The sequence below is a fragment of the Pyrus communis genome, chromosome 14 (genome assembly GCF_041283825.1).
Source record: "Pyrus communis isolate YQ-2024b chromosome 14, ASM4128382v1, whole genome shotgun sequence".
Lineage (NCBI taxonomy): Eukaryota > Viridiplantae > Streptophyta > Magnoliopsida > Rosales > Rosaceae > Pyrus > Pyrus communis.
Window position 1 is genome coordinate 5,370,152 of NC_142578.1, and position 27,793 is coordinate 5,397,944.

The 27,793-nt window shown below is 38.5% G+C and overlaps 4 protein-coding genes, 1 long non-coding RNA gene and 1 pseudogene across 10 annotated transcripts; 2 read left to right on the forward strand and 4 right to left on the reverse strand.

The window, feature by feature from the left end:
* Positions 1 to 82: 82 nt before the first annotated feature.
* Positions 83 to 2,137, reverse strand: LOC137713341 (uncharacterized). The gene is made up of 2 exons (XR_011065297.2): positions 2,008 to 2,137; positions 83 to 782 (listed from the first exon to the last, which is right to left on the reverse strand). It is a non-coding gene; the product is annotated as an uncharacterized LOC137713341 (long non-coding RNA).
* A 258-nt stretch (positions 2,138 to 2,395) lies between these two features.
* Positions 2,396 to 8,229, forward strand: LOC137713340 (uncharacterized; annotated as a pseudogene). The gene is made up of 21 exons (XR_015955966.1): positions 2,396 to 2,529; positions 3,129 to 3,215; positions 3,340 to 3,408; positions 3,524 to 3,656; positions 3,753 to 3,799; positions 3,867 to 4,041; positions 4,210 to 4,216; positions 4,465 to 4,507; positions 4,612 to 4,692; positions 4,777 to 4,893; positions 5,240 to 5,345; positions 5,468 to 5,531; positions 5,746 to 5,788; positions 5,952 to 6,182; positions 6,233 to 6,262; positions 6,357 to 6,516; positions 6,696 to 6,824; positions 7,267 to 7,413; positions 7,552 to 7,638; positions 7,829 to 7,897; positions 8,009 to 8,229. The product of XR_015955966.1 is annotated as an uncharacterized LOC137713340 (transcript).
* An 891-nt stretch (positions 8,230 to 9,120) lies between these two features.
* LOC137713275 (uncharacterized) lies at positions 9,121 to 12,689 on the forward strand. 4 transcript variants are annotated; one of them, XM_068452564.2, is made up of 10 exons: positions 9,121 to 9,378; positions 10,013 to 10,038; positions 10,197 to 10,275; positions 10,367 to 10,576; positions 11,255 to 11,377; positions 11,470 to 11,527; positions 11,677 to 11,750; positions 11,940 to 12,028; positions 12,105 to 12,180; positions 12,297 to 12,689. In XM_068452564.2, exons 1-9 carry the CDS (start codon positions 9,289 to 9,291, stop codon positions 12,172 to 12,174), a joined length of 819 nt encoding a protein of 272 aa, XP_068308665.2. In that variant the 5' UTR covers positions 9,121 to 9,288; the 3' UTR covers positions 12,175 to 12,180; positions 12,297 to 12,689. The 4 variants fall into 4 exon arrangements, 3 of the variants coding, with proteins under 3 accessions (XP_068308665.2, XP_068308666.2, XP_088540267.1); XM_068452565.2 differs by having other exon boundaries at positions 12,105 to 12,210; positions 12,297 to 12,431; XR_015955711.1 differs by lacking the exon at positions 11,677 to 11,750 and having other exon boundaries at positions 9,155 to 9,378; positions 12,297 to 12,359.
* On the reverse strand, positions 12,636 to 14,743 carry LOC137713274 (Radical SAM superfamily protein). The gene is made up of 2 exons (XM_068452562.2): positions 13,851 to 14,743; positions 12,636 to 13,766 (listed from the first exon to the last, which is right to left on the reverse strand). Exons 1-2 carry the CDS (start codon positions 14,639 to 14,641, stop codon positions 13,142 to 13,144), a joined length of 1,416 nt encoding a protein of 471 aa, XP_068308663.2. The 5' UTR covers positions 14,642 to 14,743; the 3' UTR covers positions 12,636 to 13,141.
* Positions 14,744 to 14,936: 193 nt separating this feature from the next.
* LOC137713129 (elongator complex protein 3) lies at positions 14,937 to 26,607 on the reverse strand. Of its 2 annotated transcripts, XM_088684140.1 has the most exons (10): positions 26,585 to 26,607; positions 18,001 to 18,510; positions 17,704 to 17,773; positions 17,419 to 17,591; positions 17,101 to 17,275; positions 16,576 to 16,742; positions 16,186 to 16,405; positions 15,967 to 16,071; positions 15,579 to 15,731; positions 14,937 to 15,437 (listed from the first exon to the last, which is right to left on the reverse strand). In XM_088684140.1, the coding sequence occupies exons 2-10, from the start codon at positions 18,471 to 18,473 to the stop codon at positions 15,279 to 15,281; spliced, it is 1,695 nt and encodes a 564-aa protein (XP_088540266.1). In that variant the 5' UTR covers positions 18,474 to 18,510; positions 26,585 to 26,607; the 3' UTR covers positions 14,937 to 15,278. The 2 variants fall into 2 exon arrangements, with proteins under 2 accessions (XP_088540266.1, XP_068308490.2); XM_068452389.2 differs by lacking the exon at positions 26,585 to 26,607 and having other exon boundaries at positions 18,001 to 18,576.
* Positions 19,405 to 25,470, reverse strand: EMB2423 (telomere length regulation TEL2 family protein). Its single transcript, XM_068452071.2, has 13 exons — positions 25,120 to 25,470; positions 24,909 to 24,937; positions 24,687 to 24,789; positions 24,152 to 24,323; positions 23,811 to 23,996; positions 23,445 to 23,599; positions 23,006 to 23,282; positions 22,443 to 22,657; positions 22,125 to 22,223; positions 21,512 to 22,041; positions 20,614 to 21,380; positions 20,170 to 20,368; positions 19,405 to 19,725 (listed from the first exon to the last, which is right to left on the reverse strand). The coding sequence occupies exons 1-13, from the start codon at positions 25,286 to 25,288 to the stop codon at positions 19,561 to 19,563; spliced, it is 3,066 nt and encodes a 1,021-aa protein (XP_068308172.2). The 5' UTR covers positions 25,289 to 25,470; the 3' UTR covers positions 19,405 to 19,560.
* Positions 26,608 to 27,793: the final 1,186 nt, after the last annotated feature.

Consider the following 27,793-nt stretch of genomic DNA (forward strand, 5'->3'; position numbering starts at 1 on the left):
CACACAAATTTTCAAATAATAAAGAAAAATAGTAAATTCTATACATCAAATTCAAAATATTTTCCAATAACATAAAAGAATGTTCACAAAACACAACTACAGTCGTTACGTTGTATAGATTAATCCAACCACACATCCAAGTTCACAAAATATACAAATGCAAGTTGGTTTAAGTGAGAATCAGTTTGTCCAAATAGCCAAAATATATGTATGCTGCTGCTTTGCTTTCAGTAAGAAGCAATTTGTCCAAGTACCCAAAATATATACATGTTGCAGCTTTTAACAAAAGATATGCATGCTGCTTTTAACAAAATATATTGTTGTTGTTTTCCAATGTCAATTGTGGTTACTTTGTCCAAGTAACATAAGTACGAATGATTTTTTCATTGCACCATCCAAAGACAAGAATGTCCTCTCATTCTGTGGCTTTTCGAAAAGGATATTCAGTGCTTTGATTTGATTCTCAATAGACAAATCCATCTTTGACAATTCTGAAGCAATTTCAGGTTTTGGATCCACTCCTTTCCCAAAAGCAGCTTGTAAAACTTCACCCAACTTCTCAACTAATTCAGAAAGCATTTCTTTAAATGTCACAACAATATCATTATCATTAGCAGCTGACCTCTTCCTTTTCTTGGTACTTGAATTTCTAAGTGCAAGTTGCTGATTCCGCCTTCTAGCTGAATTATGATTCATTGTGAACCACATCATCAACCAAGTCACAATATTCAAGTACCACAACTTAACAATGAAGCATGCCACAATCTTTCTTTCATCCATGCCTAGTGAAAAGATAAAATAACATTATTAGATAGTGGCAAATAATTAAGTAACTGGAGTGTGACATTATACATGTAAGTAAGGACATAAAAAGGATACAAGAAGACATGATTAATGGCTAATTAGGAAATTGTTATTGGCATTTCAAAAATCTCATTCTACACTCCAAACTTACTATATTTGAAAAGAAAAATACACTTGTGAGAAGTGTAGAATGAGATTTTTGGAGTGCTAATAACATTTTCCGCTAATTAAAGTAAAAATGCATAATAACACTAAAAACGGAATAGCATGAGAACTCATCAACCAAAACCAGGATGCACATTTCATACTTCAAAATGAGTTTCTCTTTATTCATCAAAGTGAAACCAAATCATAGGAAATGGGAAATGCAAGCAAATAATATCAATAACAATCAAAGCAGTAGCATCAATTAATCAAATATATCTATAAATCCCCAAAAACCCACAGACAGAATTCTGCATGGAATTAAACAAACCCATCAAGCAAAAAGATGAAACCATTGCTTCACTGACTAAGCAGTCCCAATCATGGTCTTTTCGCTGCAGAGCAATCAGATGAACAAAGTAGAAAAAGGGAAAGTTTTTTATTTTAATGTGATACAAAAAGAAAGTTTAATGCTTAAAAAAGAGTGAGCACAGGAAAATGTATAGCTTAGGTCCAGAGTTTCCCCCCATCGATTTTCTCAGCAACCAAACAGAGCCTCAAAACTCAAACCAAAATATACCCAGATTACAGAATCACATTTGAAATCATAAAATGAAAATGAAACGTGTTCCAAGCTCAAATTTTTATGTGAAAAAACTTGGAGGAAGAAGAAGCAGCGAAAAGATCATATTTTTATGGAGCTAAGTGTGATAGGAACCGAAAGCTACAACGAATACTGCTGGTGTTCATGAAGAATCTAAAATTCCACACCCAATCCCAAGTACTAAACAATATACTGATATGGATGAAAGTTCAACACCAACAACAAATCTAAAATTCGACCCCAACAGCAAACCCTAAAATTCGAAAATTCTAATTAAAACACAAAATTACATAATCAATTGCATAATTAGAGAGAAAACAATAACTAGATTCAATCAATTGAAAAAAAATTGCGAGAAAAATAGAAGTAGGGGGAAGAACAGAGTGGGAAGAAGAAGAAAAATGAGAAGATGAACTGGGATTCAAACGAAGAAGAAGGCGTTTGAGAAGACTAACTGGGATTCACGAGAGAGCAAGCGCGCGAGAGGCAGAGAGAGCGGCTGTAGAGGACTGAGAGTGCGTCTGGAGAGGAACGAGAGAGCAAGAGATTTCACCGGACTAAATCGTGGTTTTGGAGGGAATAAGCAAGCAGATCTTTACCGTATAAAGTAGGTAGGTGGACCCGGATTATTTTAATCCGGGCTATTTAATACAAATGGACATCAAACACCGTATTTCGTTATTAGTACTATACGGTGCCGGTGTGCCAAACGAGGGTATGGTGTAGTTCACGAAGCCTCTTTCCTTCGTCTTCTCCCTGGTTCCGAGCCTGCTTTGTTGTAGTGGCTAGTGAGTTGCCTGAAACACTGAGAGCTGCTTTCCGCCTCTTTGGCTGCGGTCCGAGAAATGGGGAAGAAGACGAAGAAGCCGGGAAAGGGCAAAGAGAAGACGGAGAAGAAAACGGCGAAAGCTGAGGAGAAGAGAGCTCGCAGAGAGACCAAGAAGCTCTCTCCCGAGGACGACATCGATGCCATTTTGGTAATCTCGTTCTCTCCATATATGTAGATGTGTGTGTGTATATGTGTATTGGGTGCTTGTTATTTGGAGTTATGGAACATCTGAGAACAGCTGAAATAGTTTCTGGGAGTTTAAAGCCGATTAAGTTATTGGGTTTTTGATATACGGAGCTGAAGTTTTTGAATTCGGGTTTTCAGTTAAAAATGTATGAGTGTGTGTGTGTGTGTGTGTGTGTGTGTGTGTTTGGTGCTTGTTACTTAGTGTTATGGATCATTTGAGAACAGCTGAAAAGCCTGAAATAGCTTCTGGGAGTTTTAGACTAACTGGGTTATTGGGTTATCGATATTTATAGTTAAATTTCAAATTTGGTTTTTCTGGGAAAGTTTGGATAGATGAGGGTGTGAGATTATATTTTGTGGGACATCAGTTCAGCCATTTATGGAGTGTTTTTTGTGCAGAAACAAAATGGTGTTTTGATTTTGACAGAAATATTTTGTATGGAAAGTGTTTTGTTGTTTCTGGAGTTCATACATTGATGTTAATCAGACTAAGTTTTACTTTTTATATGGACATGGAGAAAAGATTCAATTTTAAGTCATTTAATATGCATTTTTTTACAGTCAAGTAAACAAAAGGAAGAAGCTAAGAAGAAGGAAGTTCATGAAGAGGAAAATGCCCCAGCTCCCTCTCCGCGGTCCAACTGCACGGTATGACCCGTGCTTGTGTTTGTTAGAAATTTCTGTTGAGTGGGTTAGTCTTAGTTTTGTTTGGGAAGGTATGTGTGCATTACCCTTTGTTAATCTCAAATTTTTGTGCTTGATGATTGTGTAGCTGAGCATCAATCCCTTGAAAGAGACAGAGTTGATCCTTTATGGGGGTGAATTCTACAATGGTAATAAGGTTAGATTTTGATCTTTTTCAAGAAATCTACGTGCTTTATTTGAAGTTTTGAACTAAATGGATTTTTTCTTTCCTTAGTATTTCACCTGATTTTTGTTTATTTTTTTTGCTGCAGACATTTGTGTATGGTGATCTTTACCGCTATGATGTTGAAAAGCAGGACTGGAAGTTAATTTCGAGCCCCAATAGTCCACCTCCTTGTAGTGCCTACCAGGCGGTCACTTGGAAGAACTATCTCTACATCTTTGGTATACTGACAACACTTCCATTCATATGTACAAACATAGCACTTGCACTTCTAATTCTTTTGCATCATGAACATGATTGCATTTGTTTGTCATTAGGTGGTGAGTTTACTTCCCCAAACCAAGAGAGGTTCCATCACTACAAGGTGAAACCTGTTTAAAATATAGTTTTGTAAAATCGGCTTTCACTGTTTAAACTACCTATCATCCTAGTTTATGTTATCATAATGTTACCTTTTTTTTTTTCCCCTGCTATTGGACCTCAAAACAAATCAATGGGAATAGCTAAATCTAAAAGGGAGTCCAAGTCCACGCTCGGGTCATCGGATGGTAAATTCAGGTTACTTTAGATTGGTGTTCTCATTAATTAATTAGAATGGGCTACGGAGTTTGACTGTCTAATTTCCATGTACCTTTATGTGTGTGCGTGTGCCCGCACTGAGACACTAACAAGAAAAGATTAGTCCAATCTAACTTTCATATACAATTTTTTGAATATTTTTAAAGAGATTTTTTTATAAACATCTATACTTTTGGTCATGATACAGGTACTGAGAAGTGAGGTTGTTAATGGAATTTTATAAACATTTTGAAAGTTTCATAGTTATTTACCTCATTATTTTGTGTTGATTTTCTATGGCGAGCTCAGATGCAAATCACTATATGGAATTTAGTTGCCAAGTTGGTTTTATTGCATCTCTGTTCTTTCAGAAGTTTTCTTTACATATTAACTATCCAAACCAGATTTATTGTTGCTGACAATCGGAGTGTGGTGCTAATGTGGAGCTGAACATAATAATTTGTTGTGCAGGTATCACAATGATCTCTTTGTATTTGACCTGGATCAGTTCAAGGTAGAGATCTTGTCTCTGTCGTGTTAATCTACTATTATAAATTTGTGCGCGTTTATATATGTACATATATGTTTAACTAATGCTTTTGCAATGTTGCATTTCAGTGGCAAGAAATAACTCCTAGGCCTGGTTCCTTGTGGCCAAGTGCCCGAAGTGGTTTTCAGTTTTTTGTGTACCAAGATGAAGTGAGTGATTTAGAATGGTTTCATGTATATCATGTCTTGACTTGGTCAAAAATTTGACCTTGTGGTCCCTTTTTGACATGACAGATTTTCTTATATGGTGGCTATTCCAAAGAAGTTTCATCTGATAAAACTGGCTCCGAGAAAGGAATTGTTCATTCAGACTTGTGGTCCCTTGATCATAGGACTTGGGAATGGAACAAGGTTCTTACTTCACACCACTGTTTTCTTTTATTACTGTGTATTTATCAATAAATTGAACAAGACATGATTGTCTGACCTCAAGTTTTACTTCCCCTTCTATACTCAGATATTGAATATTTTTCTGTGCAAAATGGACCTGTTATACTACTTTTGAATAGATTAACAGGTATGCAGGTTTTACTACATCGTAGATGCTATGCCGTGGTTGTGTTATCATTCTGAAGCTTTTTGTACACTGATCACTGTATTTATATTTTCGTTTCATGCATGTTTGATGATGAGTAGCAACTTACATTTATCAGCTTGTGGTTTGAGATCTTTTTAATATCTGAAACACATATTGTAGGTGAAGAAAAATGGGATGCCTCCTGGACCTCGTGCTGGGTTTTCTACGTGTGTTCATAAGAAGCGAGCTATGCTCTTTGGAGGTGTGGTGGACATGGAAGTTGGAGGTTAGCTTTTTGTGTTCTACCTATCTTATTTCGCTAGGCAATACAGTCCTGGCTTGAAGCTACAACTGGCCCTTGGAGGGTAGGTGGATTTATTTTCCTTTTTAATTTCCGGATGCAAGCAGGTGATGTAATGATGAGCTTGTTCTTGGACGAACTGTATGGCTTCCAATTAGACAACCATCGGTGGTAAGCTCCACCTCAGTTTTTAATTTTATTTTTCAATTTTACAGTTTGAGATTATTGTACAATCAGCTGCAAGTAATTTGTTTTTATTTTTTTATTTTGAAAGATCAATTAGCATTTTGCTGCACTCTAGTGTGATGAATAGTATTTTCCTCCTGACCCATTTTATTTATTGTTTCTTTCCCAATTTTCTGATGAGCAAGGTTTTTTTGTATAGGTACCCATTAGAGCTACGGAAGGCGAAGTCAACAAAGGATAAGGTGTTATAACCATTCATAACTAGAATATGTACTGATTTCAATGTTGTATAGATGCTTTTGCTCATTGAACTTTCACACTTTATTAATAAATAATATGGAAGCAATTCATTTTAGATCCCATTGTTTTAGTAACTTATAGCTTCCCTTGTGTTCATTTTTGCAGCCTAAAAAGAGTTCTGGATGAAAGCGTAAAAATGATGATCAGATAAACTCAATTGAACCAGAGGAATGTGCTACGAATGAAAAAGATGAGAACTCTGAGAATGATGAAGCAGCAGATGACTTCGAACGCAAGGTTGACAGTATATGGCATCAAATGGCTAAAACCATTACTGTTGGTAATGATCGGTTAGCTGACAAATCTGATGGAAAGATACATGAATCTACTGCTAATATGGACACACGAGACAAATCTGATGGAAAGATACATGAATCTACTGCTAATTGGATCCACGAGATTCTGATTTGCCAGAGGTTTTCTATGCTGAATATGTTTATGTTTTTGTTTATCTTTTCTCAAACATTTTAGATTCATTCATTTGATTCATGGATTTGGTTAATTTATTAGGTAGTGAAGCCCTGTGGATGTATCAATTCTTGCATGTGTTGGAAGAGATACATTATATGTTTACGGGGGAATGATGGAGGTTAAAGATCGAGAAATTACACTCGATGATTTGTATTCTCTAAATCTTAGCAAACTTGACGAGTGAAAGTGCATCATACCGGTTTGTAACCGATTGTCTCTTCAGATAATTGCTTGTATCATCCCGTTCTCTTAGCATCACTAGACATAGCCATTACTGTTGTAGGCTTTGTTTTATAAATAAGCTGGAACAGCTCGGTATCTTTTCTTTTGTTGAATTTCATCATTTTAAGCCTGAAGTCTACTTTTCCCTTTACCCAGGCAACAGAAACTGAATGGGTGGAGGCTTCCGAGGATGAAGATGAGGATGAAGATGACGATGATGATAGTGAAGATGAAGGTGATGAAGATAGTAACAGTGATGAGACCAATGATGATAATGATGAAGAGGTTCTTTACGTACTCCATAGTGTAGGTGTGTTTTTCCATTTTTAATAATTAATGCATCCTGATTTTGTGGTTAAGATAACAGTAACCATACCATTTCGTGACCTTTTACACGAAGTTTTGAATGAGTCCAAGTACAAGATTTTATTCAGTCAGCTATTTTTTTTTTATTTCTCTCTACAGCTAACTCAATTTTGAAGCGAAGGATTCTTAATTTAGTGCTGCATACATCCTTGTTAATTACTATTAAAAATCTAGTAAAATTATGAGTCCAATTACAAGATTTTATTTTGATCCTTTATATATTTTTGGTTGAGCTGGTTCATGACAAGGATTTCTTTTGCCATCTGCCTTGAATTTTCCTATTTTTGCATGAAGACTGTTGCACTGTTGCTTTCTAAGAAGGAAAATATTGAGCTCAGTCTTCGCCTTTTCGTGTGTGCAGAGTGGGAAAGATGGATCAATTCAGATGGGGGATGCTGTTGCTTTAATCAAGGGTGATGGAAAGAGTCTCCGTAGGAAAGAGAAACGGGCCAGAATTGAGCAGATCAGAGCCAGTCTTGGCCTTTCAGATTCGCAAAGAACCCCAACGGTACTTTATTCTTTCTTTAATTGCTATTGAAAGTTTTGAGCCATTCTTTACACTGTCCGTGAAAGCTTAAGTCGGTTGTTTTGTGCATTTTCTTCATCACATCACTACAGCTAATATTGTAATATGTCTTGTGTGAAGCCTGGTGAAACTTTGAGAGAATTCTACAAACGTACATATATGTACTGGCAAATGGCGGCACACAAACATACTCAACACACTGGAAGGGTCCGTTTCTTCCTTTTCCTCAAAAGAGAAAAAACCCTTAAATTAATAGTTATCAAGGACCAAATGAGTAGATAGTGAACGTCAAAACAAAGAAGCAACTATAGGCTGCATACGGAGGAGAAGAAACTTCCTAATCCTGCTGTTCTGATATTTTGTTTTCTTGTGCATGTGTGTGTCCTTGGCATCGCAGGAGCTCCGTAAGGACGGTTTTGATCTTGCTGAAGCGCGATACAGAGAGCTTAAACCAATTCTCGATGAGGTGAAATTTTGGTTTTGCATCTCAAGGTTTATACAAGGCTTCTTCCTGAAACCGAACGGATTAAGTTATCTTCTTTTGTTTCATATTGTTATTCTTCTGTGTGTGATGCAGTTGGCCATATTAGAGGCAGAACAGAAGGCTGAGGAGCAAGAACCGGAAACTAGTACCAAAAAAAGAGGCAAGAAGAAAAGATAAGCTGTTCACTACGGTGTACACACAGTACTGCTATGTTGAGTGTATTTCAAGATAGTAGTAAAATTTTGATCAAGAACAGAATTACCGTGATTACTGTTTTTCACATAAATTTTATGTAAGTTTGCGGTTTTGCCTCATTTTTTCACCACATTTCATTTTATGCTTTTTGATATCCTTCAATTTCATGACCATGCTCAAAGTGCTTCCGAAAAAAGTAACAGCAGAGAAGTTAAAAAGAATCACATTTGATCTTGCTCTCAATATTCTTGAATGCATTGCAATTTGCATGCAAGGTTCTATGGAAGAAGTACACTAGTTCCACATTATGATACTTAATATATGTACACAAGTTATTCTCCTTTATTCATGAATTCTCCAATTTATGACCCATAACTTTAGCTTTTAACCAAAATGACAAAATAAAGAGGTTAGTGAATAGTACTAGGAGTGATTTTTTAGGTTAAAAATATACTTAATGTTAAAAGTGAACAGTATCATGTTTCATTAAAACTTCATATTTTAAATACACAAAAATGCTATGAATCTAAATTGGCGAATAGTCAAACACAAGGTGTCCTTCATTCGGGACTTACCTGCATTTGTGGTTTTGTTTTATGGCCCTTGTATGTTTGTTGGTGCTTGTTTTATGACCCTTGTGTTTTGTCGGTGCTTACTGCATATCGGTTGACCCGGGCGATAAATTGGTGAGGTACATGATGGTACGGTGAAGACGATTAATGTCAACCAACGTAGTCTAATTAGGTCATCATGTGCTTTGCTTGAGCTTTTTTTTCTTCAAATTTATCTCTTGTAACATTTTCTTTTTATTTGCTTTTTGGGTCAAATGTCCGAATTAAAATTAAGCAGTAAATAATGAAAGAGTCAATTACAGAATCAACCATCTATTAGTTTACGATAAAGAAAACGAGCCAAGGAAAAAAACTTATGTGAAGCTTATAAGAAGAAGAAAACCGAAATCAAAAAAGAAAAATCCTTATAATATTCGTCAAAACATGAAAATACGACCCAATATCCTTGGATAGCAGGTTATTCTTGACCGGAATGAGGAAAACCCGGAGCTCCGACCTCCAACAAACAAACAGACCCATATTGTCATTCAGCTGCACTCCCGAAGCTTTTCCCAGTTTATAGCTTTGCCCAGAAAAGCTCATCAAACTGGTCCATTTCTGAAAGAGATGAAGAAAATCAACCTGTTTGTTTCAATCCTTTTCTTGTTATACCTTCAACAAACACTCCAAGTCTCCTCCCTTACGCAGGCAAACCAGGTACTTCAATATATTTATATATATATATATATGTATATTTATATATGCATATGATCCAGTTTTTTTACCTGTTTAGATGTTGGGTTTTTCTGGGTAGCTTCGATTTTCGATATTGGATTATGGTTTTTATAAAGTAATGATTTTTATCCGATCAAATTTTGGTTTCTGATAGAGAGGACTTTACAGAAAGTAGCAAAATACACCAATTGTGTTTTTGTTTATATAAAAAGGTTCGAAATTTCCATAGTTTGAACCCATTCAACAGAACAAAGCAAAGGGTTTGATCAAAAGAGGCTGTAGAGCTTCACCCTAACTTCAATTTACCTTTTATTCAAGTTTTAGAATGCACTCATGGAGACGTGAGTTAAGTCAGTTCGTTAGGCCAATGTGCTGGGGCCCGCACTAAGTTTGAATCCCCACCACCGTGAATTAGAATAGTTTAAAATAGTGTATTGTAAGAAAAATAAATGTCACAGTCTTGTGGTTATTAAAATCATCACAAGTTTAGTTGTCTCATATCACAAATGGTGCATAAAACCATCTTGCTCAATTTTGCTTCTTCTGTTAATTTAGTAGTGTATTTTGCTCTGTGGACCTTGCTAGCTAATGTTATTTTCTGCATTTTTTGACCCAGGATTTTGAAAAATCTGAATATTCAAGGTAATACAGCTGACCGCTCCTTTAATCGTTTAGATTGTTTTGAGTTTTGACAGCCTTCATTGGTTATATTGTTTGTATGATCAATTATGCAACTTGGAATATAGTATTTCTTTCTTTGGGTTGGTGTTATATGCTTAGTATGTGTTTCTTTATGTTAGAACTCTTGAACAAGAGCATGCTCATGAAGTACATTGTTCCAGAGAAAGAAGTAGGGCAGCATGGCAAATTATTGAGAAGGTATGGACAAAACATTGAGTGTTTTTTACAAAATTACCATGCGTGTATCGTAGTAGTGTACTAAAAGCCAGTTCTGATTTGTGTTTTGTAGTATTTGATGCCAGTTGTGGAACAAGAGCACTATGAGATTCCAAGTAACTGTCGACTTCATCCTGACAATGATCTATTTAGAGATCAGGAAGTGCACAAGGTTCAGTTGGATATAAACGAATGGCAGTGTGGATACTGTAAGAAAAGCTTCCGTGCTGAAATGTTTCTTGATCAACATTTTGACAACAGACACTACAATCTTCTGAATATAGTATGTGGGCTGTATTTCCGTGCTTTAATATGTTAGGACTTAGGAACACTTGGTCAATAAGTGAAAGATGAATTTCATTTTCAGCTGCTCCTCTCTGTTATATTTATATTTAGTTCTTCTGATTTATAAACCCAAATTATCACTAATCAATTTTATCTGCAAATGAAAGAACTTTTCTTTTAAAAGCATTTGCATCTAGTCCATGTTTTTCAGTTTCATGTTGGTCTGGGGTTTCATAACCCCCGCTGTCCAAAAAATAATTACGCGTCTTTAAGGCTTGTAGCGTGATGCAATAAATTAGATCAGGAAATTATTTCTTAAAAATTGATGAAGAGGAATTACATGGCTTAAACCGCTTTACAAGATGGCATCGTTTAACACCGATAAAGAAACGTGTAAGTGATAATCTTTCCTTTCTTAAGGTCTGTATCTTGTTCTTTGGTAATCCTGGCAAGGGTAGTTAGCATCTGTAGTTGTTTCAAAGTCCGAAAAACTATTCTGTCTCTGCTTCAAGCATAACTTGCCACGTGGTCTATATAACTTGCAGGATACATCAAGACATGATTATAAACTTATTCGATCTCTGTCTTTTCTATTATATCTTCAATCGAATGTATGGTTTTTGTTTCCTCTAGATGGTTCGTTTTGCTCACTTTGAAAAAAAATTCATGAATGCAGAGTGGAAGCAAGTGCTTAGCTGATTTATGCGGAGCTTTGCATTGTGATGCTGTTATGAATACCAAGTCAAGCAAAACCAAATGCAATCCTGCTGCTGTTGCAAGGAATCACCACCTATGTGAGGTTGCTTTAATGCACTATAATTGTTCATATTCTTTCAATCTTATACATTACCTTGTTTAAATCTTTTTTTCCTTTTCCCATTTATATTGCAGGGTCTTGCCAATAGCTGTTTTCCAATCAATCAAAGTCCTTCAGCACGCCGTCTTAACGGTATTTTTCTTTGTTTTCAACCAAAGCTCTACCACTTCTGCTCTAATGTTATTCGACTGCCTACCTCTTTTCTTGGGGTCGATCGTGTTAGTACTAATTCAGATAGGTTATAGTTTATTACTTATGCTTACATTTTGATATATTGGTAGAGTTTTTCTTGCACCAATTTTGTCACGCTCATACTTGCTTGGGGAAACGGAAACTTTTTCCTAGAGGAGGAAAGGTAAGGTTTCAGTCTCTTATCGCAGTAGATTTCACTATAAAGGATGAATTGTACCGTAGTTTCAATCTCCAGGCTTATTCTCCATCGCAGTTTTGCCGTGATTGTCTGATTTTTGATATTGTATTTTTCTTTCTTTGAAGATTTTTGCGTCACGAAGAAATATGTTGTCACATCGTTTTGTTTTTGCAGAAGCATTCAAGTGTATTCTACATGGCTATCTCCATACTGACTTTGATGCTTCTCCCTATTTTCTATCTGATAGTTTATTTGCACCAAAGGTATCAATTTTTCGGACACTTGGAATTCGCATTTGGATTCATTGCATGATTTTCCTAATTTGTTTGCAATTTGCAGTGAGATGAGGAAAGGAACCCAAGAGCTTAGGCGCATCTCGAGAGTTGGGCAGAAAACAAAACCCTCGTAGTAGCTGGTATTCTATATACAAGTTCATTTATAGACGGTTTGTACTACCATGAAAAATGTGAAGTAAATCACAAAATGCGACTCCAATTTCTAACTTCATAGGTTTCATATATTTAAATTCAGGCACTTGAAGCTGTTGCAATGAACAGATCAAGGATTTCAGGCGCAAACGTGCGATTCAACATATTTGCTTATAGATCTGCATGCTATACATCACACAGAGGAGTACGTTGCACACGAATGGTGCAAGAACGCCAAATTCTAGACCATCATCTTAGAACTTGCTCCAGACGCGACGTATCATTCCGTTAATCAAAGGCTCTGGTGGATGATGAAAGTAGAATTAGGTGCAAACAATGTATTTCTTCGATAAACCTGTGTTATTTATCGTCGAAAGTTTGTTGTGATTCATCGTCAAACTTGTCATTCGGCCTCTGTGTGCGAAGGTCCGTGTAACATTGATTTTCTAACAAACAAAGATTTTCTTAATTTATAAGAGAACAAGTACTTCGCTTCTCTTTGCGAATGATCTTTTATTACAACTGTTACGACGAGTCACCTTTAAATGATCTAATCTTCCTTATAGAATCATCTCTTTGATGAGTGATGAACTTCTACTACTCATGTTTAGTCAACCTCATCGTATTCTGCTCCGCGATGCCTCCCCAATGCCGGGAACTTATGCGTAGTTTCTTGGTTCACCCTGAAAATGATTAGTGCGTGGATGAATATGCTCAGCTGGTCGCTTATCATTTGAACGACGCATGTCCCGGCCACGATTCTCTGCTGTACCATTTTCTCCTCGGCTATGACAACGAAAGGTGCAAGAGTTTAATTGTCTCTACAGACGCTATGCTATATAGAAAATACGAAACATTCAGCTTCAGACGATGCCATGAAACTGCTACTTGAGTGTTTGTGTTTCACTCTACCACCAGATGCTGCAGGTGCATGGATTTGCCCTTGACTTATGGAGCTACAACTGCAAATGCAAGCGATATCAATTCATTCGACAAAAGGAAACCGTCTGGATCGCTAAGCCGAATGTAGGCAGGACTTCTTTCAGTCTCCTCCTTGTTTACTTGCAAGGCGTCGAATTCATCTGCAGCGATGGCCCTTCTCTGTTCATCCAAGAAAACCACATGCCCACTTTCAACATAAGGTTTATAGGCCTTGCAAAGAGAAAGAACGAGAGAGCCGCCATATGCTTCTCCGAAAGACTTCAAATCCAGACCTCTTGAAGTTCTAAGAGAGAGCATAACAACATCCGTGGCCATATCCTGTGCAGTACGATTATTTTCACAGCGATCCACCAATCCATTTTCCAAATTCTCCACATAACCCGTATACTCTTTCATCCTCTTTGGTCTCGAAAACCTCACACCATCGACATAGCTAGCAGAGCCAAGGCCAAATGCATAGAAAGGTTTGTTCTTCCAATAAGTGAGATTGTGTCTGCAGTGATATCCGCTCTTGCAGTAACTGCTAATTTCGTAGTGGTTGTAACCCGCATCTGAAATCATCATAGACGCCATCTTGTAAAACTCAGCTGACCGTGTTTCCGAAGGCAACGGGAACTCCCCCGGTGTGTACCTGCAAGCAAAAAGACTCCAACTTCAAAACCAAATTCATTCCGAAACTCAAACCACAGAATTCATCACTTGCACCATTACTTACAACAACCCGAATTTCGTGCCTTGTTCGACTTGCAAATCATAAACCGAAACATGGGTTGGACGAGCTTCAACCGTCAGCCTCAAGCTCTCCTCCCACATTTCTGGGGTCTGGTGAGGCAGAGAAGAGATAAGATCCACGCTCCAGTTCTCAACCCCACATTCCCCAACAATCTCCATAGCCTCGTAGACTTCCCTAAGACCATGAGCTCTCCCACAAGCTTTCAACAGCTCTTCCTGAAACGCCTGAACTCCCAATGACACCCTATTCACACCCAGCTCCATCATTTCCCTCATCTTCTTCGCATCGAAAGTCCCCGGGTCCATCTCCATCGACACCTCAGCCTCCGAACTCAACCCGAATTTCAACCCCAACGTCTCTAAAACGGAATTAACGAGCTTTGGCGGCACAAGAGACGGCGTGCCGCCGCCAAAAAACACCGTCTCCAGAGGCGTGTTGGTCTTATTTTCGACTTTCGTGGCGTTGATTTCTCGGCAGAGTAACTCGACGTAGTTTGTCATTCGCGGGTCGTCGTCCGTTTGGGTGGAAGCAGAGCCGAGGGCGACGATTGTGAAGTCGCAGTAGTGGCAGCGCTTCCGGCAGAAAGGGAGGTGGATGTAGGCGGAAGTGGGAAGCGGAAGAATGGTGGCCGGGGTTTTGGTTGAGGCATTTTGTCGAACAGTTGGCGCAGTGTGTGCGAAGCAGGTGAAGATAGTGCCCGGCGGTGGCTTCGGAGGCGATAGGCGTTTGGCGGGAAAGGTTGAGAAAATGGGAGCGAAGCTTGATTTAAGCATAATGGAGCCGCCTAGCCGGGATAATAAAACGAGGAGCGCGTGCAAATAGCTTTCTGCCTGTTATTGCGAAATTGGCAATGGCTTACTGGTTTACTGGTCTATATGAAACACGTGAACGACGACGTTTTATCGATGTGAAAAAAATATTATCGCGACATTGTGTAAAATGATTAGAAATCAAATCGCACGAACAGATAAAAATTTAATACATTGATGATCAAAGATTGATACAGGCAGCGATAAGATATCGAATTGGAAAAATTTAATACCAGCAATATATCGGTGACATAATAGATTAAAGATTGAAACATATAACGATCAGATATCAACTTAGAGAGTTTAGTTACAACTTAAAAAAGAGGTCTCATTTTACCCATTTTGTGAATATCTCCGCCCATTTTGACCATCATACATCTGAGTTAACTATTTTACGTTTCAAATAGGAGAACAACTTACATAGAATAAAATCATCACCAACATCCCCACCCATATACTATTAAACCAAAACGCTGCATGATGGTAACTCATGTCCTCAAAAGTCGACCAAAACAGAAAATGTACGAAAAGACGTGAGCCAGCCAGGTGAGTGAGCGGATCAAGTTACAAAACCGTACGAAACTAGTTTTTTTTTATCTCTTCACACAAGATGTTTCACCATGTAAGGTCCTTCGAGTTCGTAGCCTAATTTCCTATAGTAATGACGAGTTCCTACTCCAGAGATGACAGCAATCTTTTTCGACCTATGCTCCCTGCTAGCAATCCGCTCGCCCTCCTCCATCAAAAGGGTACCATAACCCTGTATGAATCAATTAGGGCATGGAACATGTTAGACAGAATACTCCTATGATTTAATGAGTTTGATGAGGCAGATTAACCCCAATATATTCATCTCAACACATGCGGTAACATAAAACAGTTGATGTACGAGCTACATTACCTGGTGTTGCAGCTTGTCAGAATCCCGCCCGTGAACTGGAACAGCAGTCCCATAAACATGGAGTTCACGAACAATAGAGCACTTCCCCATGAGTTCGGGACAAGTAGTATTGCGGCCACACTTTCTTAAACGCAGTAACCCGACAAGAATGTCCTATTTACAAGAAGAATAAAACAAAATCATGTTAAGTGTCAGTATAGACAACCTGCCCACCGGGTAAAACTCAAGCCATAAGATTCTGTGCACAAATCACTGTGCGAATCCGAGAAACAAGGAAGTTTTGGAAAGTGAGATCCTCAGTTCATCTATATATGCTGAAGCAAAAATTAAAGTAGATATTCTACTCAATATTACAATCATCATCTTAAGGTAATTATAGAAGGAATACCTGGCGAGTATCTTCATATGAAAGAAATGTTTCCCATCCTTCATTTGCCGTATAATCACGACGAACAAGCTCCACTTGGTCCGGCCTAATTTTGTGATGTATGTCCTAGAACCATCAAGAATGTTCAGTATGGTTTCATTCTAGGGGTAGGGGTGGAAGGTCAAATTTGAAGCCTCATTAGTATAAAGCATATTCAAACAAGAATGACTACCGGCATACCTGAATTCCAGCCTCTCGTGTTCGAACATCACGGCACTTCAAGCCCAAGTCTTCCATCCGAGCCAAAGCTAACTCCCGAAGATTTCCTTTCTCAACCCCAGAAGTAACAAGAGGCATTGGAATGTCTCGCTGAACTCTATAAACACGTGTCCAAGGGGGCACCATAGCTAGGATCCTTGCTACAATGTCCACAAGTTGCTCAGGTGGGTAATTTCTATATCTGAAAAGAAGAAAGGAAACTGCAATTACTTTCCAAACACAAACCTAATCACAATCAGTATTTTCCAATAAGTGTTGCACTGTTTAGTAAGACACGTAATATATTTCATAATGCACTATATCTGAAATCCTTGTAATAAGTTTTGTATAAAATTCATAATAAAATCATACCTGCCAGTTTTCCAAAGCTCATAAAGTCCAGTTCCACGGATTACAAGTGTTGGATAAATTTTAAGCCCATCTGCTCGGAACGAGGGGCTCTCGAAAAACTCCCGAAAACTCTCCATGTCTCTCTCTACTCCTACATTTGGAAGATCAGGCATCATGTGTGCAACCACCTAGAGAAATGCATAAAATTATTAGTGTGAAAACAAAATTAAATCAACCTGAACGACTAGAATACACGGCATAAATGCCTATTGTAAATAGATAGTCCTCAAGACTTTACACATTGCAATTCATAGTACTATGGCCGTACAAACACACACCTCTTCTTGAACTTAGAGAGAATTAATGGTAGCATCAAAACCAACTAGGTTTTGATAAAACATTCTCGCAAGAGCACAACATAATTTGAAAAAAATCTCCAAGCTGACGTATAATGACAGATTAATCTTCTATCGGTACAGATAGGTCCAAAATGCAATTTTTCCCCAGTGAAGGTAAGTGAGTTTTAAGATAGGGAACTAGGCTGACCTTGAAACCAGCATCCTTTGCCAAGCAAAAACAATCAGCCACTGCAGCAACCGTATGACCTCTATTGGTGTCACGAGCCACATCCTCATATGTACTCTGAACGCCAATCTCTAGTCTTGTACAACCATAAAAAAGCATTTGTCTCAAGTGAGGTCCAAGGCAATAATCTGGCCTCCTGCAAGGCAAAAGTTACAATCACCTCTGTTGACTTTCTGGACTGGCCCGATCAATTGATCAATAGATGGGAAGTTAACAAATTACAGTCAACCAAGTTAAACACAAGAATGAGAAATTAACGGCTTCAATAATTAGACTCACGTTTCAATGGTCATTCCAATACATTTAGTAGCACCATGCTCAGAGTAGGCAACCGCCTCTTCAACATTGGCGGAAGTGTGTCCTGATAACGCGTCGTGCAGATTCCTAATAAAGTAATCACGGTAATCCGCTGGCAAAGACATGAACGTACCACCCATTAGGATGAACTCAACCTGAAAACACAAATCCATTACGAGTAAGAACCCGACACATGCATATTTCTCTATCACGGCAATCTGCGCAGCCGAAAAATAAATTCTTTAAGCTCTAAGAAACAGTCCGAACCTTGTCTACACTGTGACCCAATCTCTTCAGCTGATCGATCCTGCTTCTAGCCTGGACATATGGGTTGTATCTAAACACACAAAACCAAAAGTTTAACAACCAAAATAACTTCACTAATCCTATTTTAAACACCAACTCCTTCAAATAATCTCTTAATTACAAAGCTTTCACTTTCATGGTGAAACATCAATCAAGCCGAAAACTTTAAACTTCGAAACGAATCAATTAATAACATAAAACTTGAATTTCCTATCAACTGTTCGATAAAATGCGTCAATGAACTAAAGAAAGCCATACCTGGCCCGAATTGCGCGCATGCTGGTAGGCTCGTATCCAGTGTAAGACTGAGTGCTGTACTCGAAGTCCGAATCGGGACCACCGGGGCAGTACACGCAAATATTCCCGGTGGTGGCGATGTGGGGGCACCGATGAGGCTTCGACATCACGGCCACGACGGCGATGCCCGAGGCGGTTCGGACCGGCTTGGCCCGGAGCTTGGGGAGAAGAGCCTCGCGGTCGGACTCGGGCAGAGCCGCGATCATTTCGACCAGCTTCGGTGCACGTGCGAGGCCGTACTTGCGGCACGCGGTGGTCTTGAGCGCGTTTAGGTCGACGTTTTGGCCTTTCCGGGAGAGGTCGACCATGGAGCTGACGATTTCGGCTATGGCTCGAACCCGGGCCTCTTCTTCGGATAGTCCATGCGCTTCGAATCCGCCCCGACCCGGCCGGGGTTGCTTTCTCTCGGATACTGGTAGCACCGCAGTCGCCATGGGAGAGAAAAGAGGGAAGCGAGGAAAAGAAGTTAAACTCGAACCGCCGTTTCTACGCTTCAGCTCGGTTTATTAAGGTTTAACTAAAACCTTTTTGGTTTTTTATTTTTATCAAACCTTTTTGGTTTTTTGGTCATTTAAACAGACTCCAAGTAAATATCTTATTATGTATCCAAACACATCTTAAATCATTTAATTTCATTTAAACAGAATCCAAGTAAAAATTCGTCCGGAAAGGTAGTCGCTGCATTAGAGAATGAAATGTCATGGGAAACCCATTTCGGAAGCAGGATAGGAAGAAGATTGTACATTCATCTAACTTCAATATAGGAACGGTGTATATTGTCGTTCTATCTCATGCATTCAAGTTAGTTTTCCTAAATGCATTAGAGAATGAATGAAACAACGTAGTATCCGTGAGAACGACTCAATGACATATTGTATTTCATCACTTGGAAGCAACTTTTTCTCTTCATTAATTATAGGTGCACGAATTCAAACTTTAAAAATAATTTATGAAAACTTTAGGGTGTAAATTGAAGAACACACCCAAACTTCCAAGTGTAAAATGGAGTTAGCCCTTCTTTTTATTACAAACGCTCTATAAGCTAGATTAAGTCATAGGGTTTTAACCTCGCGAGACCATATTCATCAGGGCAAAGCTACCACATACATATACATATGTTGTTCGTGCGTATGCGGTCCAATATCTTAATGCATAAGATTTTTGGGTTTCTACACATACGTCCAGGCTCAAAACTTTGTCATCCTTCTAAATTATTGTAATAGTTTCAAACTCTCTCCTCCCCCTAATAATAGTAAAAAATTATAAAAAAATCTGTTGTTTGTGTGAAGCTGCAAAGTTTGATCTTGGTTTTCTTATTTGCCTCTTTCAAAGTAGAAAAATGCTCAAAAGAGAGGGGATTCAAACTTGAGAAGTAAATCTTCATTGCTAGTTTCTGAGGAGAAAATACAAATCGACAATTTCGAAAGAGAAGAAAAACAGTGATATTAACTAGCGGCGTGAACCGTACAAACAGAAGGCTGACATAATTTCGATCTTTTTGGTTGATAAAACCAATAAGCTTTAGTATTTCATGACATTGGAGTGGGGGATGATAATTGTCCCCTTGGATAGACTGGAAGGTAGCCCGATATTCTTCTTCGCCATGGATGTACTTTCCGCTGACTCTAGTGCTCGGGAAGCTTGGAGGGCCATCTCAGCGTGGAGTTGTAGGCATGCCATAGCCATCTACAACACGAAAAAAGTACGTAAGCAACAAGTCATGGGAACACAGGTAAATTCAACAGACGTTGTGGCAATCAGAAACAATCATCGAAGATAAGAGAGCTGGCAATGAATGGAGAAGGGTTTCAGGGGGATGAATACAGTTGCTCCATTTCGAAACTTATGCAATTTAAGAAATTTGACATCAGCAAATGCACCCTCCTCGATCAAAGTAAGAGTATAAAGTTCAAGAAATGGTTTTTGATAAAAATCACGGTGTCCTTAGACCATCTCCAATTTGGAGTGGAGGGGTTCAAAAACTTATAATCTTGCCCCCCAAACCTTCTCCAATGCATGTATGGTCGTGTGCACGTTCAAAATTAGGGAGTATAACATGCCAACAGAGATGAAGATAACAGGACTGCATGATTTGCAAACCCTTGGGGAGCTCAAGGATTAGTTGCTTACCGTGTAGCACTCTCTATCACTGTCAGATTCAGCTACATGAAGGGCCCATGTGCGCACCCATTCAAGCCCGCTAGAAATTTCAACATTTCCTTCAACCAAAGAGGTTGCAACATAAGAGGGATGAAGTGATAGCAGTACGCACGAAGCTGCAAAAAGGGCAGCTTTTCTAACATAAGCTTCCTTGTGATGACATATCTCCCTGCGTGTAGTTAAAACCACAGTTTTAGTGACATAAAATACAGTTGAATGCATAAGTTCAATGAGAAATGTGCTGTTAAAAAACCATAACTTAATCATCATTTTATTCTCAGAATTTTTTTGCAGCCAAGTCAAAAGACCGTTTTAAATATGTTTGGAGACATAAGGTATGCGCCTCAAGGTCAATATAAAGGGTCTGGTAACATTTTGAAATGTTGTTTGCTGGTTTTGTTCTCTGTTCAGTACCTGGATCTTATCATATCTAGAAAAGGGGCGGCGAGTACAGATGCTTCTGGATGCATGGCTGCACATTTCATACAAACTCCAAGCATATAGATGAGCTTCCCCAGGACGAGAAAGTCTCTATCAAGCAAGTCAACACCCTGCCTTTTCTTATCAAAACCCTGCATGGCAGGGAGCATAAACGCTGCTGCATACACTGGAAATTTATTATGGGACCATTCTATTTGTGCTTCTTGCCAATCTGCTGATTTTAGGCCCTTCTGGCGCGTCTTTCCTCTCTTAATCTGACCAGGTTTTGAAGGAAGTTCCCTCTCATAACGATTTGTCCAATTCAGTAAAGATTTTGATTCTGAAATCTCTTTCCAGGGACCAGCTCCAGCGGGCCCTATGTCACTAGGCAAGAACCAAGCTTGGGTCTCTGATGTGGTTGAGATGAGCGCCTTAGCCTGTTTAGGCTTTATAATTTTGGTATGAGCAAGCTCCTGAGCAGCCTCCGTCATGACATCAAGTATCATTATGCGTTGACTGACATCTATACTAGGAGAATACAGTAGTTTGTTTAATGTCTCCAGAGATTCCAATGGACATGTCACGAGCAAAGCAACCAACGCCCTTTGTCTCTTGTCTTCAGCTGAATCTTCCTCACCTTCTACAGCCAAGTCAGAACAACGAACCTGTACAAGAGTTCTCACAAGATCACTCGCTACGTGCTTAAGCTCATCAGGTGATGCTCGGACAAGTTTTTCAGCAACATTAAGAGCATTCTCCACCTGCAATATGAAAGTAAAATTAATGATCAAGGAGCCAGGGATAATATTCATCCCGCTTGGGTAACTTACTACTGATTATTGTAAGAAGATCATCTGACTAAATTTTAAACCAATGAACTTGGTTTACTTACCCCATCAGCATCATCAGATTTCCGAAGTGCTGCAACTACATCAACCAACTGTGAAATTTTTCTTTTCAAATCTGTGTCATCATCCGACAAATCATATGGCTGTAAAGATGACTCACTTGAAACATCAGAACTCTCACTAGCATCGTCATTTTCATTGTCTTCAGAGCCCGACTCGTAATTTAGTGTAACTGGATCGATGATCTCGTCTGGGTCAACCAACTTCGGTTCATATGATTTCCTATTTTTACTCTTCCCATTACTTGATATACCATCACTGGCTTTACGGGTTAAGTCCTTTTCCAGCACTGAGGTAGTAGATGCTTCAGGATTGTCTATACCCTGTTGTATGCAATTTGAGGTTCCCGAAGTCACTTTCTCAGGGGTAGACAACCCAAATTCCCAGTCGATAGTGTCCCCAGTGCAGCTATCATCAAGGTATAGAGGATTTTTGGGGTCAATCACCTTGGAGAACACTAGAGCAACACTGCTGGCCATTTTCCGAACTAAATGGTTTGGGCTTTCCAGCCTACCTGTCAGCAAAGAATACAAGATATATAAAGATCACTAACATTGTAAAACAGTATACTGATAGAGACAACGGTGAAGAATTTACAGCTCACTCCTTTGAGAATTGAGTGCATCACATCCTTAGTCTTGTCTAGTTCCTCTTTAGACATCTTCTCCAGGGAAAGGCCTACAGCTGCAGATACATCTAATATTGCAAGATTAAGGGACAACAAATTCCAAAATAAGTATAATAAAACAATGGTAGTTTCTATAGAAAAGTTACAGGTATAAGTTGCAGGGATTTCATATTTATGTTGTAGGCTTGTAGCGTCTACAAGGTTTCCCAATGTAAAGGCCAGATGTAAAAATCATCAGGAGTTATTGCAGACTAATATCAGATGCCGGGTAAAAACGCAAAGGATACAAGTTTGCTGCTCCATTGGGGCTGATTGCACAAACTCCTTTTTTGACCATACTGCTACCAGATGCTGCAATGTGTCCAAGAAATTTCGGGTATTGTGACCTTTAGCGAGTGAATTACTATAAGGTGGGCGTTCAAGAATAGCAAACTGAAGGATCCATCGCAGGCAGCAAACAGGAAATACTTTCCAGAGTAAAAATTTGTCAGAAAACATTGACCTAATAAACAGGAAATCTGAAATTAAATCCTTGTATAACACAAAACAATACTGCAAAATGAACTAGTAGCAAAACAATGCATTCTTTCCCATAGATAATAGAGCTTCAACGAAGTGAGTTTCATTTGCTCAGAAACCTTACTGACATTAACTTTTTCTACTATATGCCTATCTGATGATGTAATCAAAGACATAACAGTAATCACACGCTTGGATCCAATATTTCAGAAATTACTACCCAAAAAAAAACTCAAGATTGATGGCAAAAAAACCAATTCTGCTAAATCAATTTCAACTTCAGATAAAACCAGGGAGAAGAGGGTGAAGGAAAGGAAATATATTCACTGACCTCACTGATATCTGGTATTGAGAAACCCGATGAAATAATAGCCAAAGAATCCAGTAGGCTTCGACATCACTGACACATTCAGATGCAAGCTGATGCAAAAGTTGCTCAGACATTCTTTCTACAGCATATGAATCGCTCATTGCTTGTATCACATTCAGCCAAAATTGGGATTCTGGGTTTGATTCAAAGACATCTGAGACAAGTGACTCTATATTTGATGATAATAAGCTCCGCACATGACCAAGAATCTGGGGGATTATCTCGCTTAAAAGTACATCTGTGAAAAACTCAAAAAAGAAAAACACTTTGATTAGAAATCCATCGACATCTTACCAGAATACTCTTGCATATCAATTGTCATGCTCTACTGACCAGAGAATAAATGCAATTCTTGCACAAACAGTTTCTCGACTGTGATGCTTAAAATTATAATAGTTACCTACAGATCCACGTCGACATATACGAGAAAATGTTTCCCCAACAAATAGTAATGTCCCATTCATGTCACTTTTAAGAAACGCTCCATCTAATAGATTTGTATTCCTCTCTTCTGCTAGAGAAAGAAGCTGAACTGTAACTTGCTTGAAGAACAAACTATAGTACTTATGTCAAGATAAACAAAAAATTGGCAGTAACGGAAAAATTTTGATCTGCAAATAAGTAGAGCTATCATATTTCAAACTGCACTATGTTAAGATAATCAAAATAGAAAATTTAAAATATAACCATTATCACGGAATACACTTTTTCTAAGTATACACAAGTATTTGGTACAATTATCCAGCACAAGAGATAAAAAGGATACTGTGAAGAAAGAGAAGTTGGAGCTCTTAATTGTGCTTTGTCAGGTATGGATGCAACAATCTGTGCCACTCTAGATACAGCTGGCTTAAGATTTTCGTTTATATAATCTTCAGATTGGCAAGAACCACCGAATTCTCTAGCCACCTGGAGCACCCCATTATTTTCAAGCAAGCAGAGTATGAGTAATCTGTGTAATGGTAGAAAAAAGTCCGAGAGGTTAAGTGTTAGTAAAGAATGATATTTCAGATATCTATCCTAAATCCACACGATAGATAGTGGAATGACTGAACCCCTTATTGTTTTCAACTAACCACCAGACAGTATCAGGCCCTTATTCCGTACCTTTCAGTATTAGAGTGAATAGCCTTAACATCAAGATCATCACCTCCACTCTTCTGCAAACAAGGGACCAAGGTCTGAACTACCTCGGTGGCAAGTCCATGAACAAAGAAAACATCATACACATGTTTACGTGCTGATAAGGGGAAACAAGCTAGCCAGTTGGAAGCAAGATCTGCACACAACACCAAAACAAATCATATGTAAAGGCATGCACAAAAGGCGTCAACAGTAAAAAAAAAAAAAATGGGTGAGCCAAAACCAATGAAAGAGAAGCCAAATTTTCCTCAAGAATCTCCACGAAAATCAGCTATCAATTATAATCTTTACGTTTTATAAACCTCCATTTGATTCAACGCCATTCTGTACACGCCTAGAGTGTTGGTGATTTGACTGACTTACATATATTTCTCTTCCCAAAACTCGAATTTTTGAAACTTACGGCCAAATGAATAAAAGCTGAGATATATAAGAGAACTCCACACACAAAAGTTCAAGAAAACATGATGGCAATAGAAAATATAGCTAAGAAAAATACCAATTAACAGAAACCGAGCAAATGTCGAAAATGCAGCTCCTCCATAGAATGCCTGCCACCACTCTCTTCTCTCAGCTGCAGAAGGAGCCTCGGAACTAATTATCTGCACACAATACAGCCACAGAAGCTCAAATCTCTAAGAAAACTCGCTGCAACAAATAAATTTCGATAAAAATTCGTGAATTTTCAAATTTTCAAATTTCACATCAGCCAATAGCTCACCTGCTCTCTGTATTGCTCGTCAATAGCACCTGAAATTTCAAAACATTCAGCTCGCAAAACAATTCTTTTGTTTCATTTTCAATCAAACGACACAAGAAGTGAACAAATTTGCAAACTTTCGGTTTTGGAATTTTCTCGGAAACCAAACAGCCGATTCAGTAACTCGGAAAATCGAGACTTTTCGGGTGAAACGCAGAAGCTGAAAAGTTACCTGAGAGAAGAGAGGCGTCGAGAGGGAAGAGAAGAACGGCGAGGGAGTGAAGCGCGCAGATGACTTGGTCTACGTGCTTCGCCTTCTTCACGGTTGCGCTTGCTTCTCCTACTTTCTCAAGAAGTTTCTCTTCTACTTCGCTTCGTGTTTTCGGACCTTTCTTCTCCATGTTTGTTTGTTGCTCTCTGCAACAACCTGAAGCTTTTCGCGGCCGAAATTTTGTTGGCCGATACGCAGCGAGTCTGCTTTTCGGCGGCGGATGAAATAATCAATTTCGGAAGAGACGGTTCGAGACTTCACACGGCTGCGTTTGTTAACTTTGTTTTAATCTTTTTAGTTTTTATTTTGTTTATTTTTATTTAAACTTTTTTTTTCTTTTAATATTAGCAATTTAATGGGGGGAAGTTTAGTAAAAATGATAATCTAATGAATTTTTTATTTTCTTTTTATCTTTTTCACTTGAAAATAATTAGATTTTAGAGAAATGTTAAACCAAACCTCCTAAATTAGATTTTAGTACATTCTTTCGATATCTTTCCGGACTTCATTTTCTAGCATTCTAATCTTTTAAAACGGCTTAATTTTTCTCAATTTAAATAGGGAAAAATAAACAAAAACTGCATTGAATTAATTGGAAAAAGATTTCTCTAGTATCATTTTTTTTCTTATGTACTTCTCTTTTTTAATAATGTATTTTAATTCATATTTAATTTAATGATTAAAAATAAATAAAAATAAGAGTATATAAATCATCTTTGTTACAAGTATGCCAAATTGATGCATTAAGATATTACTTATCTTTAGAAGAGAAATATTAAATTTTCTCACACAATGGTGGCTAAAGAAGTTAAAATATCTTTATGAATTTTTTTGGCCTCGAGAAAAGTGAACTATTCTAGCAAAGCCACCAGTTGATTCTTTTTTTCAAAAAAAAAAAAACAAAAAAAAACAAAAACAAAATACCAGTTTGAATTTCATACCAAAAGATAAAAATAAAACTAGTTTCATTATTTTTAGTATTTTTTAGGATAAAAAATAATTTTAGTTAATTGACCAAAAAGGTTTTAGTTAAACCTTAATAAACCTAAGCTGAAGTGTAGAAACTGCGGTTCCAATTTATCCTTTTTTCCTCGCTTCCCTCTTTTCTCTCCTATGGCGACTGCAGTGTTACCAGTATCCAAGCCTGCTCGAAAGCAACCCCGCGCCAGGTCGGGGCGGATTCGAAGCCCATGGACTATCCCAAAAAAAGGCCTGGGTTCGAGCCATAGCTAAAATTGTTAGCTCCATGGTCGACCTTTCCCGTAAAGCCCATGGAGCTGATGATTTCAGCTATGGCTGGAACCCGGGCCTCTTCTTCGGATAGTCCATGGGCTTCGAATCCGCCCCGACTCGGCTGGGGTTACTTTCGAGCAGGCTCAGATATTGGTAGCACTGCAGTCACCATGGGAGAGAAAAAAGGTTAAACTGGAACCGCCGTTTCTACGCTTCAGATCGGGTTTATTAAGGTTTAACTAAAACTTTTTTGGTTTTTTTTTTTTTTTTTTTATCCAGCCTTTTTGGAGGTTTAACTAAAACTTTTTTGGTTTTTTTTTTTTTTTTTTTATCCAGCCTTTTTGGTTTTTTAGTTAATTAACTAAAATTATTATATATCCCATTGCATGTGTGATTGGCTCAAAGGTCGGAGATGGGGGTTGGATCTGGTTTGGGTTTTCTGGGTGCATGTATAATTGAAAATTTCAAACTCATCCCAATGCAGATTATTTTTGGGTTTTCTGGGATTCAAGTTCGAATTTTGGGGTTGGATCTGGTTTTGAAAATGGAACGATTTCATATTTTTCTCCTAATTTGTTTCGATTTTGCCGAATTTGGGCTTGAAAATGGTTGTGGTTGCAAACGCTTCGTGAAGGGATTATCAAGCCTTCTCTCATGGCTTCGCAAGTACAATCAGAAGAAGATGATTCGCAGAAAGTGCTATACCATCGATGGAAAACACGTCTCTCGCTCCATCTTCGTCGATCTAGAGCCCATCATCATCGACGAGGTTCGCTATCGTCGTAGCACCATCATTGTCCATCTTCGATCTTTGTTATCCCTCAAGTCCCTCGGAGCATCCCCGATTTGGAGCCTCGTGTCATCGTCAACACCATCTTCGACTGCCGGAGTCGGGAGATAGAGACATCAAGTTGGGATTGGGAAATATGAGCGAGAGAGATGGGGACAAAGGATGAGCTTGACTGGTTGCGCCGTTACAAGTTTGAGTATTTGAGATTGAGATTCAGAGAGAGAGATAAAGTGTTGTGACTTGTGATAGGGTTGGGAATCAACATTGTTGATTTGAGTGATATTAAATCAAAGGTGGAAACGGTCCGGGCCGGTTGCCTATTTTCTCAAAAGTTTGGACCCGCCCCATTCCGTCCCGTTTTCTATTTAGAATTTTTAGATCCGTCCCGAACCACTTGGACCCGTCCCGACTCGCGGGCCCAAGGCCCATTTGCCCACCTCTAATCTGATGAGCCGAAAATGATGCCTGATTTGTTGACGATGGTGCACTTTTCGAGTGGAAAAGAGAGGACTGAAGGTGAATGAAAGAAATTGATAAGAGGGAAGGAGGCTTTTTCTAGTTATAAAATCACCAACTTCCAACAACACTGTTAGCCTCCATTTTTTAGGCCTT

Bases quoted from the DNA above. Each gene is read 5' to 3' on its own strand.
- LOC137713129 (XM_088684140.1), bottom strand. From the start codon at position 18,473: ATGGCGACTGCGGTGCTACCAGTATCCGAGAGAAAGCAACCCCGGCCG. The intron at 16,072-16,185 runs GTATGCCGGTAG...TGATGGTTCTAG, and splicing joins CACGAGAGGCTGGAATTCAG to GACATACATCACAAAATTAG. The intron at 15,438-15,578 runs GTAATGTAGCTC...TGATTCATACAG, and splicing joins CTGACAAGCTGCAACACCAG to GGTTATGGTACCCTTTTGAT.
- EMB2423 (XM_068452071.2), bottom strand. From the start codon at position 25,288: ATGGAGAAGAAAGGTCCGAAAACACGAAGCGAAGTAGAAGAGAAACTT. The intron at 22,658-23,005 runs GTCAGTGAATAT...CCTGTTTATTAG, and splicing joins CAATACCAGATATCAGTGAG to GTCAATGTTTTCTGACAAAT. The intron at 22,042-22,124 runs GTAAATTCTTCA...CTTTGCTGACAG, and splicing joins AATTCTCAAAGGAGTGAGCT to GTAGGCTGGAAAGCCCAAAC.
- LOC137713275 (XM_068452564.2), top strand. From the start codon at position 9,289: ATGAAGAAAATCAACCTGTTTGTTTCAATCCTTTTCTTGTTATACCTT. The intron at 10,276-10,366 runs GTATGGACAAAA...TGTGTTTTGTAG, and splicing joins CATGGCAAATTATTGAGAAG to TATTTGATGCCAGTTGTGGA. The intron at 10,577-11,254 runs GTATGTGGGCTG...TCATGAATGCAG, and splicing joins ACTACAATCTTCTGAATATA to AGTGGAAGCAAGTGCTTAGC.
- LOC137713274 (XM_068452562.2), bottom strand. From the start codon at position 14,641: ATGCTTAAATCAAGCTTCGCTCCCATTTTCTCAACCTTTCCCGCCAAA. The intron at 13,767-13,850 runs GTAAGTAATGGT...TTTTGCTTGCAG, and splicing joins GGCACGAAATTCGGGTTGTT to GTACACACCGGGGGAGTTCC.